This window comes from Gallus gallus, chromosome 7 (assembly GCF_016699485.2).
Source record: "Gallus gallus isolate bGalGal1 chromosome 7, bGalGal1.mat.broiler.GRCg7b, whole genome shotgun sequence".
Taxonomy (NCBI): domain Eukaryota; kingdom Metazoa; phylum Chordata; class Aves; order Galliformes; family Phasianidae; genus Gallus; species Gallus gallus.
In genome coordinates, this window is record NC_052538.1 from 9,720,120 (window position 1) to 9,734,325 (window position 14,206).

At 40.6% G+C, this 14,206-nt stretch overlaps 1 protein-coding gene across 9 annotated transcripts in view; it reads right to left on the bottom strand.

Annotated features, from left to right (window-relative positions):
* ANKRD44 (ankyrin repeat domain 44) overlaps positions 1-14,206 on the bottom strand; it is a 110,473-nt gene that overhangs the window by 59,901 nt on the left and 36,366 nt on the right. For all 9 annotated transcript variants that reach the window (XM_015289403.4, NM_001012915.2, XM_040703406.2 and 6 more), the window contains exons 2-3: positions 10,835-10,918; positions 3,209-3,287 (exon numbers count right to left, since the gene is read on the bottom strand). In XM_015289403.4, coding sequence (XP_015144889.2) covers positions 3,209-3,287; positions 10,835-10,918 — 163 coding nt within the window. The remainder of the gene's footprint in view (positions 1-3,208; positions 3,288-10,834; positions 10,919-14,206) is intronic.

Genomic DNA, 14,206 nt, shown 5'->3' on the forward strand with positions numbered 1-14,206 from the left:
CCATCATATAGAAATTCATTTACATGAGATGGCTACCATGGTCCCTCTCCTTGACAGAAAGGAGGTGAAGGAGAAGCGTTCAAAGCTCTATATAGCCAGCTTTCATATAGCCTGGAAAAACAAAACCACGTAACACATTTCTCCACTTCAAACCACATGACTATGGATGAGATCTTTGAGCTGGTGTAAATCCACCTAGCCCTGACATTTCATGGACTGAGATGATTTATAATAGTTGAGGGACCTGGCACTGCACCTCCTCTATCAATTCCAAACACATTCCATTTCAGTGGCTAAAAAGCCATTTCTGATATGATTCCAAGCATCTGGGTAGAAGCTTTATTCATTAGATACTACAATTATTTGTGCTGTCACCAGTTCACGGGCCACAAACCTTAGAATATGCACATTTCATTTCAGTTCTCTCCTAACTCTGTGCAAAATGCAATGGGTTGCCAGTCCTCCTAGCTTCTACTGAGGCTGAAAATACTTTTGTTTTATTCCAACAGAAAGCATTTTTGTGTTTTCGCTCAGTAAAAACACCCTCTCATTTTAAGTCAGATAACAAAGCTTTTCTGCTTATATGTGACTTAATTTTATGATTAATCTGTTATGAAACACTCCTATGTATTATGATTTTGCAATGAAGAAGTGAAGCAAAAGGAAGATGCTGCTGTACCCTTCAGAGCCTACTTCACAGACTCCAGTAACAAAAATGTGTTTACAGCAACTCATAAACCTGCTCCTCCAAACCTGCTCTTGGATATACGTACTGGTATGTAATGTGAGTAATGGGATTACAGTACAATGAATAGATAGAATACACAACGTAAGATTTAATTTTGACTCATGCTGAGCTAGTAGGCAAGATTTATCACCTACTTTTTATGCTGTTAACCAGACAAACCCTACAGCCGGTGGATGACATTTTGGCAGTGAGGCACTGGAACAAACTGCCCCAGAAGAACACAAGGAAGTTTCTTTCTTTCTCTCATTAGGAACACAGTGGAAAACAAGAAGCAGAGTGTACCCTGCCTTCATCAGGACACGTCGTGATGTTATTGCGATTCACAGGAGGAATCGGCAGAACTGCTTCATCTTTCTACTTATGCAGATATTGCCTGTGATGTTACTTGCAAAACTTGAAAGAAAGACCTACAACAGTGGAACAACAGCACGTTACAAACAACACACATTGCAAGAACACATATACAAATTAAGTTTAACTTTTGTCTCCTAGTCAAGAAAAGACTGTTTGCATCTGACATAATGAAAAAACATCCAAGCACAGCCTGCCAGCAGAGGAATGTTCATTTAAATCACTTTGCTGCCATGAGGGTTAGAGCAGAAAAATCTAATTTATGATGGATGTCAAACTAGTTACCTTCATTAAACAATTCGATTACTCAAAACATCCTCAAAAACATACAGAGAAAACACAGCTAGAGCAAATGAATTCTTTCTTCCTTCACCAATTGAAGTTTAGGCTGGCTCTGTTCAAAGAAGCCATGTTCCTCCATCCCTCCATTTATTCAACAAGGAGAAAAGGTCTACGCAAAATGAAAAGCAACACAGGCAGAGAGAGGAGGAGAAGCAAGCAATGAAGCTGAAGACCATGAAGCAGCAGAGTCTGCAGCTGGAGAGAGACTACAGGGCACAGTGACACTGACAGGTGCATTGCCTACGGTGCTACTGCCAAGCAAAAAGGCTTGGTCCTTTTGGTCTCGGGGCCTTGGACACACAAATGGCTAGTGTGAATCTACTATGTGTACCATAACTGCCTTAGAGAAAAGACCGAAGCATTACTGCAATCCATGCTAGATATCAGAGCATCTAGAACGTTCAAAGGCTTCGATTAACTCAGCTGTGGGAGAAGCTTCATTTGGCACTTTTACCTTGCTAGACAACAGAAAAGTTCACAGAAAGCTGATTTTTTTCAATTTCATGGCTCACAGAACTATTAATTCTGGGCTACAAAAGCTCTTTTACGAGCTGGATCAAGTAACCTTCAGAAATTCCTTCCAGACAGTATTATTTTCAAGTTCAAGGAAATGAGGTGGTGTCTAGCAATCACAGGACTGATCTGTCTTAAATAATTTCATTCAAAAAAATATGCAAGTCATTTGAAGAGGCATTCTAATAATTTGTAAGATCAAAAATTATAGTATCATATAGCAAAAATCATACAGTAAGATAGCCTGCAAGGGGTTGGAAATTTGTACCATAAGGTTCCTTTCCATCCCACACTCTTAAATCACCCTAAGCTTTACCTTTTACAGCTCTCCAGTTTAGAAAAACACTGTCTTTGAAATTTGCAAGCATATCCAGGAGTTTACCACAAATTACATGTATTTCTTGAGAGACATCTGCTTTATGCTCTCTTCTGACATATTCTGATCATGTTTGTTGTTGCTTAAATTCCACAAAGATATTTATGTCAATGTGAGTATTTACAGAAAATGTTTAATGTAGCTTAGTTTTGACTAGAGTATCTTAAGACAATGTACAAATATAAAAAATACTGTGCACACGATATTTTGTGTTGTATACACACGTATGCTTTTTCTACCCTAACAACATTTAATTGTCTACTCAATTTCTTTTTTTGACCAGTTTCTCTTTTTTTTTCCAGGGACTGTGGACAAAAAGCATGTATCTCAAAAAAAATCAAGTATCAACTAGTATATTAGTTTCAAAGAATAACTGTTATTCTATCACAGGTTTGCAAGTTGTTGCTTAGATACATTCTACTGCAGTGTTTCTACTCCCCAAGTCAACTTCCTGACTCCCTTTCTAATGTAAACATCAACTTCAATTTACTCAAACCCATTCACAACTTTCCACTATTATTCTATAATCATTTTTGCTTAACAGAAATTCTTGCCTTGTGCTCCAGGACCAGGAGTCCACATTTCAAACATGTATTTACTTTAACATGTGTTTGAATCCACAAATATTATCAGTTCGAAAGTTTTAGAAGTTTTTACAAACTACTTGTTTTGTCTATGAATTTCATTCAGTCACAGTACGTTTTATAGTTCTACCACCCACATTAAACATATTTTGCAAGTCTGCAAACAACTGCAACCAGCTCTATGAAATCCAGAAGTTTGTACTCCCAAAGCTCATTCTCATGTGTTTTATTATTTATTTCTTGTAGATTTAAAATTAATTTAACACTTAGTGGCAGTGAGAGGTGCTAACTTACCTGACAAAATAAGAAGCTCAATGATGTCTGCATCCCCAAGAAATGATGCAACGTGAAGAGGAGTTCGCTTCTCAGCATCCTGAAAGCCATAGACCATAGTTAGAAAACATGGCTGATGACCGCAAGCATTAGTATTAGCAAGTAATGTGTTTTTACATGGTGTCTATTTTTCTACAGCTATTTCTGTTTGTGATTAAAAATGCAAGTTCAACCACTGAAAGAACAAAATTCAAGGTTGGAAGAAAACTTTTCCTTGCAAAAATCCTCAATGTTTTGTCACTGGGTTCCACCGGACCTAGCAGAGAAATTCTCTCTACTCTAAAATCCTTTAAAAAAGTAGAAAAAAATCAAATCTAGCCTAAATTTAGATCAAATATCCATCACATTGCACACTGCATCACATCCTGGAAAGCCAGAACACACCTAGACATGAGAGACATGGGTCTTGGGTCTCTTTTGGAAAGATTTGCTACTAAAAACTGTAGCAACATAATTCAGATGCTTGTAAACATCGGACTGCAATGCAGTTTGCTTCAACAATATTGCCTCACCATCGAGAGAGGCATCTGGAAGATGGTCTGGAGCCATACATAGATGAGATGCAATTCTCATAGTCTTAGAAGGTAATTGTACACCATTTACTCCCACTGACTAATGCAGACAGAAATGGACTTATACGCAGTGATGAAAATTTGAACGCTAATTGGAAAAATATTACCAATTAGGTCTGCAGCTTTAAACTTCTAAAAATTACTAATAATCTTGCATGCAACTTTCAAAGCACAACTGTAACTTCTTAATCATGAAAGTGACAGAAATCAAAAGAAAACATTTTCAAGGTTTCTTATAATCTCATATGTTATAAACATGGTGTTCACAAAAAACCTTTTTTATTGCTTCATTCCGATGACTCCAGCACATAGGCCTTTAAAAGAAACTGCTAAATGGGATGATATGGGCAACAAATCACAACAACAGCTAATACCACTTATTGTACTATTCTACCTCTGTTCTTAGTCCTAAAACGTATTTCATTTTGGCTTCTTAACCACTAATACATCAAGTTCTAAGAGACTTATCAATTAAACTTACTAAGTTAGAGCCTATCATCATTCAATATTGGTAACAAATTCACCACCTCCTGCAAATGATACCAGCAGAGAAATCCTACTGGTATTTGCACTCTCCTCCTGAAATATCTCTCTGAGTCTGTCAAGTAAAATACCTCTTTTTACGAGCCCAAGAGATCATCAACTGCAAGTTATTTTGGACTATCTTCAAAGTACGCTATAAGTGTGAACAAATGAGCACAGCAGAATCATTTGTCATGTGAATGCTGAAAATTGTTTTCCAGATGGGCAAGAGACGCACTGGTGTCCAGAATGAGCTACGTATAATTCTTATATTTGTATGGTTGTTGGGTTTTTTTGTTTGTTTGTTTGTTTTTTTCAAACATACACAATGTATATTTGTCCTCAAATTCTGCAGTCCCAGGTCAGGGGACAAGATGCCTCAGAGAGCTTTACCTCCCCATACCATACGCAAATTACAGCAATATGAAGCTGTTCTCCATTTTCCCTTTCAGAATCAGGAGCACTGAATGATTCCGGGTCCACACTCCATAAGAGCTCCACATTCAACAACGTCTGCCCAGAAACCAAAATTACAATAAACTGGATTCTCTTATACGTTCAAGTTACTGCAACAAGAGCTGAAGCTTCACCAAGGCTAATCTGACTGTGCACTGCTTGCTCGTTGACTCTGCCATGCTGTCATCCACTGTGGACTAGATTTTATGGACTGCACGAGTTCATACATCAAAATAATTTTTGTCAGCTTTCATAAACACTGCTTCTCATTGCCTTTCCAAATGCTATCCACTGCATTAAATCTACTAGGATGCATGCAAGAATTTTACAAGAAAAGAATGAATTCTATTTGTTTTTACCTTGGTAATCTTCATGCACACATCTCTCCTAGTACAGTGTAGTATTTGTAATAGTTGTTATACCTGTCAGTGATAAATTTTGGAGCAGCTTCCTGCTACACTGCCAAGTCTGGCAACAGAGCTGAAGTAGTTTGAAGCTGAAGGCTAACAATGCAAGAACAAGAAATCTTCCATATCAAGGAACCGAGGCTATTCAGTGCTTTGTGGATAATAAACAATATTTTGTGCTAAACTGTAAGCCTGACAGATGTTTGATAATCCAGGGAGGAAAGGACGGGAAACAGAAAAGTAGAACTGTTACACTCTGTTTTGCATTGCAGTCACATTTTGAAACCGAAGGGATACTAATGGGTCTGAAAACTGGAAAAGAACAACAGAAGGAATGCTTCCACCACTGGAGTAGTATCTAACTGTAAGTAATCTCAGCTTTTATTTTTATAAATCAATGCAAAATCCTTTCATTGTAGATGAGAATAAAGTCTTCAGAGAAAGAAAAGTTTTCATCACGCAAGCGTACTTAAGATTGATTACTCCAAGTTTTAGGCATGAAATCCAAAACCTTTTCCATTTAACTCATCCAGGCAAAAGCAAGTTCATCCTTACACAAACTATCAGAAAACAAAACAAAACAAAGATGTACTGTGTGGGCAAATGAGTAGAAGAGCCCTCCAGGCAGCATCTTCTGGGCTTCGGTGGGCAGTGCCAACAGGATGCTTGCTGCTGAGCCTTGAGAAACTCAACAGAGGAAAACTCTCGAGTTCCTGTTTACATTGCACTCAAAGCTGAGAGAAATGCAGAGGAACTGGAGCGCCCGCCTGCCTGTCCCACCATGCTCCTCATGTCCTCCTGAGAGCCACCAGCCACTCCAGCATAGTCTGCAAAGCTCCGGCACTGCACCTGGTCCAGGTGTTGGGCTACAGGTGTCATTCTGTCGCAGAGGCGTTAAAAGGAGCACAAAAAATAAGTCACTGATGTAAAGACTGAAGGCTACAAACAGAGATTGGAATTAAAAAAGGAAATCTGTCGTTTCAGCAAGAGAGTTTGGCAGTGTCCCAAACCCAAACATATATTACCAGGCAAGGAAAGGGGGGGGGGGGGGGAGGGCAGGAGTGATAACAGAGTTACAAATAGCACCAAGACAAATAATCAGGCCTCCTTCAAGTGCAGCTCTTAAAGGAACGAAAGGTCAGTAAGAGACGGCAGATAAGCTAAACAATGGCTAAAAGAGAAGCTGAAACAAACACTGTCTCACCAAAACCCTATTAGGGGCTTACACCAGTTCTCAGAGACGATGCAGAATTAACATTATCTGTACTTCTTTATTTTTCAACTACAAATAAAGGAAATTATGAATTTAACAAGTAGGTGATCAAGAGCAGAAGGCCTCAACAAGGAAAGCACTCAACACATACTTCAACTGTTGAAGGGATCCCAGTGGCACTGATAAGGCGCACCACAGATTAAGTCCTAAGTGCTCTACTGGATCGGAGCCCTGGTGTACATGGTTAGCAGAATAGTGGCTCACATGAATCATACCACCCTATGCACAATATTCAGGCACGTTAAGAAACAGGTCAGCAGTTTCTCCTCAGAATAGCCTGTATCTCAAAGTAGGCAAAAGATATGAACATTTGTATTAGCTGTTCAGATGAGATGATTTGGAGGATGTAATTATTTACTGTTACATATAAGAGGGTCTTCAACAGAAGGTAAGTGTCAGCATCCACATTTTGTCATCAAACTGCCTGAGAACCAGCAGAAATGGTTCAGCACAGTGCCACAGAAACAGCATTCATGAGGTGACATCACTGAGAGCCGAGAGAAGTGTTGGGACTCCTACTACCTCCAAGTGATCAGCCACAGCCAGGAGGTCACATAAACTATACAAATCAAGTACAGAGACTGAGAAAATACACTGGAAAAGCGCATCATGGGAGGTAGCACTGGACAATTGTGTTCCAGTGTACATATGGACACTCCTACTCCTGTCTCAGACTACTTGCACAGATTATTCCCACTACTTCTTCTCATTTCTTCTTCACGTACAAGAGCAGCAAGGTTAATGCACAATATTTGCATTTGTCAAAGAGAAAAAATAGGAAGACTGTACTTCTTATTAAATGGGAAAGTACTGTGAGAAAATAAGATGCTTAACAATATTTCTACTACTGTAACATCAGCCACAATTGTTTCTGCAAGTAATTATTTTACAGCAGTTATGGGAAATACAACTTCTTTTAAGCTGAATTTGATAAATAAGAGTTTGACAAAGATATGCAGTATGCAACCTTGTTAGAAGAACGTGCTTCTAAATGGTTTGGCCACGCACCACCTCACTGCCTGCTACTGTCATCCTTCAAGGGCTAAATTAAAAAGATTTTGTGCTCACTCAGATCATATTTATGTGTTGATTTCACCATGTTACTTCAAAGTTTTCAGCTTAAATCCTGAGACTTATTCTTTAACTATTTTTGCAATGATAAATTGATTTTTACCAGTTCAGTTACTTTTTGTTTTGTTACTTAAATTATTCTTAGAGGTAAAGCTGTGGGCACCAGGCCTCTTCAGCTCTCTCCTTTCAATTACAGGTGGATTTGCAGCCTAAAAAACAGGACAAGTGTCACTGTTCTATAAAAATTTAACCTGCTGACAACACAGCCATTAGCTCATAAGAAACTGTCCCCCTGTGACAAAACAGAAGCCTTCCAAAGATCCTGAATCCGCTCCTTCAGAAGCTTTCTAACATGGCAGAAGCACTTCCAGAAGACAGTCACTTACTTCCAGGATAGCTTTATCTCCTGTGAGACTCCACAGTGTCAAAAAAAATATATATTCTTGGATGAGAGCAAAGACAAGGGCCTGATTACCAAGATGACTGAAATACCATGTGGCGTTTTCTCTTTGTCCCAAGCATGTCCCTCTAAACTAAACGACAAGCTGTTTTCCACATTAGCTATCCTAAGCATGCAAAGCCTTTCACATTCAGAATCTGAAACATGTGCAAACTTGCACTGCCAAACATTTGCACCATCCCAAAAAGCACACTTCGCAATATTGCTGAAGTATATATAACTTTCGTGCATGTGTGCAGGGCCTTGCAGTCTCTGCTGGTGCCATATCTAGAGACCAGCTCTGCAGGCAGAAGTGGGCAGGCAATGCCCAGGGTCTTATACCTCACCGTGGCCCCAGTCTGGCCCATCAGGAGTCACTGCAGCCCCACTAGATCTGCTGGCTCTGCACCTCTTCCTGTGTTCCACAGTTTGTGCTCATTGCCCCTTGTTCTGTCACTGGGCCCCATTGAAAAAACCCTGGCCCCATCCACTTGACTCCTGCCCACTGGATGTTTATTAAGCATTGATAAGATCCCCCTTCAGTTTTCCTGCCTGAAACTAACTCAGTGGTCAGCATGGTGCTAGCCCATGCCCCGTGCAGCCTGGGAGAGCAGGCTGCTGAATGCTACCCACAGGCAGCCCAGGCTAACCAGGGAAGCAGCATGTTCAGTCCTCCCCAACACAGCATTGATCACCGCCAGCCACATGTAACGCTGCCTGTGCCTCTGTGATGCTCAGCAGCATCACATACCCCCAGGCACAGCATGGAAATGAGGAGGTCAAAGTGACTGCTGAATGACCTGAAAACACGCTTCTGAGCCAAGCAGCTGCAACTCACTTGCAAAACAGAAGTCAGGATTACAGCAGCACCCAGAAAGTAGCTGTTTTCATAAACACGTGCTTCCTGGCTTGGGAAGGTTTCACTTACATGACCAGAGGAAAAAAAAAAAAAAAAAAAGTAACCTTTTAAAACTGATTTGCTCTGAATTCTTTCCTCTAAGGTACATTTTCTCTTCAGAAACATGCATATGTTTCACTCATTTTGCAGTGTCTCCATTGGCTTTTTCTTCTGCCTTCCTTGAAAACTCTAAAATATCCCTCTTCTACTTGCATTTGAATTATTTCAGTACTAACACAGCAAAGGAAAATGATAAACAAAGGACAAAGCACTGCCAAACAGTGTCAGTTTCCTCTCACGTGAGCACCCAAACACTAGAGAAACTAGCATGGAAGTAATTAAAAACACCCTTAAAATAGAAATGCAAGCACGTGTCACAAATAGCCAGTTGGCAGCACAGGGGCAAAACATGCTGTCTCTTGATCTTTCTTTAGTGACAGTTTAGGCCTTTAACACTTCTCTACAAAGACCATTCAAAACACAATCTTCAGACTTCACGTTGACTGGTATTTTTCTAATTACTACAAAGGACAAAACAGCTGCTCAGTCAGAACATTCTCGTGTCAATTGTTACTAACTTAAACAGGATTCCAGGAAAACCATTCAATTGACTCTTTCCATTAAGTACTACGGTGCTCACCTATAAAACACACATTCAGCACTTAACATTGCACCTGACAGATGAGAGCATCTCCCTAGCAACCATCACTAGCAGACTTGCAGCCAAAGGATATAAAAACATTTGAGAAGCCTACTACAACCTTGTACAAGAAACACTTTTTGAAAAGCTAACACAAAAGACAGAGGAAATTTTAGGACCATCACGTTCACCTAGACTTTTTATTATTATTTTTGTTTTATATAATTTTTAAGATGATCAGGGAAATATGGAGGAAGCTCAAGGTAGAAGATGCTTTAAGCCAGCACTTTTGAGAAGATATTTCAAGAAAACAAGCAGTCATGAATCACAAGGAAAGCCTCACGTCAAGGTCTTCCTCCTCTGCTCAAATTCCTCATTAAAAACAGCAGCAAATCTTTCCATCCACTTGACAGAGAACTGAATACGCTCACCTCTCCCGCTCCTTTCTGCATCTCTGATCCAGATGTCAGGACCCTGCCTGTCCATAAAAGCTGCGGTGCCATGGCTGCACCAGGCTAAAGTGCTGGAATTAGCTCTGAATAAACTTGTGGCTCTGTGTCAGAGAAAGACATGAAGAAAAGGAAGGTTGATTCCTAAGTCTAGGAAACACCTGGAAAACACCACTCCAGTTCTGCTTGATATTGTCAGCACTTTGAGAGGCCACAAACTGTAGTCCACACTGGCAGGATTCATTTCTAACAGTACAGATTTAAGCTAAAATCAAATTTAAAAAGCCTAAGGAAGAAAAAGAAAAAGTTCAAGTGGAGAGTTTTTTCTCTGTTAAAACACTTAACTACTACTTGTTTGCAGCTGCTTAACACTGCTCTATCTACAATAAGCCAATCTGAAGAACAGCAGTTCCTCTGTGGGCAAACAGTGGCCAAGATGCTGCTTCCTTACTCTCATCGCTGAGACTTTTAGTGAAGCTTTGTTTCAAGTATAGCCAGATGCTGGATATAAGCTCCTGATTTGCAAAGACTCCTCAAAAAAGGAAACTCTACAGAGAATGAAAACATGCAGCTTTCAGCTGTTTTCATTCATTTTCTCAATGTGCAAGGCAACAATGTCCTTCCGTGACCTGCACATTTGGAATCATTATCATACATTTCGAAGATTTAAAATCACCTGCTGGAGATAATTATATGTCAGATGAATAACGAGGATTCTGCTGAAGCCCCTGGTCTCTAACTTTAAAATATTTTCCACTGTTACGTGCTAATTGCTAAGGACACGATTAGCATTGTCGCTGAGAAAGTTCACAGGCATGGTGCTTACAAACCCCAGCACAAACATATCCCAAATCACATACCAAGGCGTTGACATCCTCAGTTTTGTAGATCAACATCCGTATCTCCTCTGGATCACCGCTGAAAATAGCTTGGACCAGTGGAGGCTGGTAAAACAAAGGAGAAGGTACAGGGTTATGGGTTTGTTGTTTCTTTCCTGCTTAAAAAGATACTATATTATTTATCCCAACGCTCATGAATGTGGTCCGTACACACTGTGAGCAAGACCTCAGTACCAAGCTAACAAGAGCATCTCAGCACAAAGTGGGACCCCCATCCAAACAGCGCTGTTGTCAACAACACACCAATAGCTGAGATGGCATGTGCAGAAAAAGGTAAGTACGTCAGACATTGTCATGTGCTTGCTGCTGACACAGATTAATGGTCATGCAATATAGATTTAGAAACGGAACATTATGCAGATAATGAGTTTCTGGACAATTACTAAACATTTTATATCTTTTATACTGAATAAATAGCAATGAGCACTGTTAATTTTAACCACTCAAGAAACGAAATAATTAACACATTGTTTCGAGTATATTATTATGCTATAATTAGACAGAATGCATAAATAAATGATCAGGCATAGAGGAGAGGCAATATGCCACTTATTCCACTGACACTGCTGCCATCAGGGGCAGGGAGTGCTGCGGTTGTGGAGTTGCTGCACCACACAACCGAGGGTGGGGACAAACTGCAAAGCTACCTGTCCCCTGATGAAAAGCACCTGCTAGAAACAGGAGGTGCCCCTGTTCCAGCTGCCCATCCCCACAGGCAGTGACCCCCCTGCCCCAAGGCAGGTCCCAGCCAGCCTGGGGGCTCACTGCCCACCTCAGCAACCGACAGAGAGGCCTGTGGTGCCACGTGATCACCAGAATTAAAAATAACCCTGTGAAATGGAAGTGTGCCTGGCTACTTGAGCACAGAAAACCACAACAGCTCTCCAGGCTTTGAGGAATGTAACAATCTTGTAAACAAGTTATCCCAAATAACATTATTCCCATTCTTTTCCCCGCAATATTCATCATAATCACATCTGAAAAACCCACTTCTAAGTTGGTGGTGTCTATTTGAAGACATATTAATCCCTTATGTCCTTAAGAAAGATTCACACTGGAATTCCACTCCTGCCACACCTCTGACAGAAAAAGAACTAAAACAGCATCTTTTACCACAGCTGCCTGATGTGCCTCATTGCACTGTGGGCTTGTGTACTGCAGCAGTTTTTTGGAACAGGAAAAAAACCCATGCCATTTCACTGGGACATTTACCATGCTTCCTTCCCAGCTCATGCCAGATCAGCCACACAGCATTCCCCAGGAGATGCCAAGCCCAAAGCTCTGAGCCTGCACCGTCCTCCCTCAGCCGCCAACCTCAAACATGCTGGAATTTAACTAAGAGTAAGATCTGCCCATCTCTGTATTACTCGGTACCAAAAGAAGTCGTTTCAAGTGATTCTCTCATCTTACACCCTTTGGCACATAGATCAAATTAGTATTTCCTAGACTGACCATAAACCTCACGTTAATGGCTAGGAAGAAACAGTGAATAAGAGCGGTCACAACAAAATATTTCCCTTTCATGTATGTTTATCCCAATACAACACAACAGACAGACAAGCACAGAACTCCCCAGCTTAACGTTGGATAGCAACACAACCCAGTGACCAAGACATGGCCAGCATCTCGGATCAGCATCTGAACAACTCCTCCAGAAGTGTTTGAATACTGTTACAGGTTGTATTTTTCTTCTCATCAGAAGAAGGTAAAATACTGCGTATTGTCAGAGTTTGACCCTTCTTCCATCTGCCAGAGGAGTGTCTGCATCAGACGCTTGGCTTTACAGAAAACACTTGGCCTGTTTAATTAGCATCAGCTACTTGACATGGAAAGCTGACTGAGAATAACACCGCATTCTTTAGACCTACAGGATTCACATAAGACTCAGTCTCAATTCTCATCCAACATATTACATTCAGCTTGTTGTATGAGAACCCAGTATTTACTCTGCCTCTGAAGCAGGCTGTAACTCTCACACTGCTGATACATGAGGTAGCTAGCTTACATCCTTCCAAAGGCCCTAATCCTTCAGCTCTTTTTTTCACCATGAGACTCAGTTTTTACAAATTCCTTGAAATGGGATCAATCACTGCTAACTGAAACAGTGAGAGAAAGATGGCAGAGAGGTCACATAAGACAGATAAAACCAGCGCAGGTTAATACACACCAACTGGCTCAAAGTGGTCATTTGTCTACTTCATCAAATTTCGTAACTTGGCTTTGTTTTTAAAGGCAGCAGTTTTAAAGTAAGAAGCATACTGCTGTTAAGGAATTTTTCACACCAATTGCATTAAGACCTGTCAGCATGTGCATGATGCCCGGGCACATATAATGCCTGATTAAGAAAAATACGTCAGAAGTATGTTGGAGCACTATTGCTACAGGTGGGAGTCAGAGCTGAGAATGTGCATCTGCTGGTCAGCACGGGGTAAAGGTGCTGTTCTGTTCACCAGCCAACACAGACAACACAGAGCCTTGAGCAGCCAAGAGTGTGCTCATGACAGATGTCCAATGACCTGGACAGATTACGCTCCTGATCTCCAATGATATCCATACCTGTGCATGAATGACTTCGCCTTTAAGTAACTTATTTATTCCTGAAGGGTAGATAACAAAGTTTCTTAGTTATCAGAGTACAATTTTTTATTTTTTTAAATCATGTCTAAAACCCGTGACAGCATCATCAGTGGGTTCTTCCATTAGCATGAATGCATTCCTTGAGCATTCCTCAAGCTCAGAAGCTGGTAAGCACTCAAGTTGGAGAGAAAACAGAAAGCAAGCACAGCACAGCTTATGTGTCTCTATTACTAGAATTAAATAAGGGTACACAGAGTGACAAACAGCTGTCTCATCAGCTCAGTTCTCCACAGCCTTCAAATTCTTAAAGAGAGTTTTAGCTGGAGGGTTCACATTTGTTTTTCTGAAAATGTACACCAGCAGCTAACAAAAATAACTCTCCCCATTACTTCTCATTATCCTCTATACATCCGATGGACAGCACGCAGAAAAGCAGACTAGCAGCATGCCACATTCCCAGGTTCCACAGCCACAGATGAGATGAAGCACTGCACGGGCTGTCTCATGCAGCATTTTAATTACTGTCAGAGAGGCTGATGAAGCTCCCGGCTTCCTAAACCAGTTAGTATTTTGCCAAGTAACTGTGACATCTGTTAACTATTTTGTCTTGACTCTAGGTATCCTGACTCACTAACAAGGACTTTTCAGGACTCATTTAGACTAATTCTCATTTTGACAGGAGCAGGAGGCAGACAGGTCAAGGATAGTCTCTTTCTATGTCTGTTTGATACAACTATTCCTCACTTCTCTGAGTGA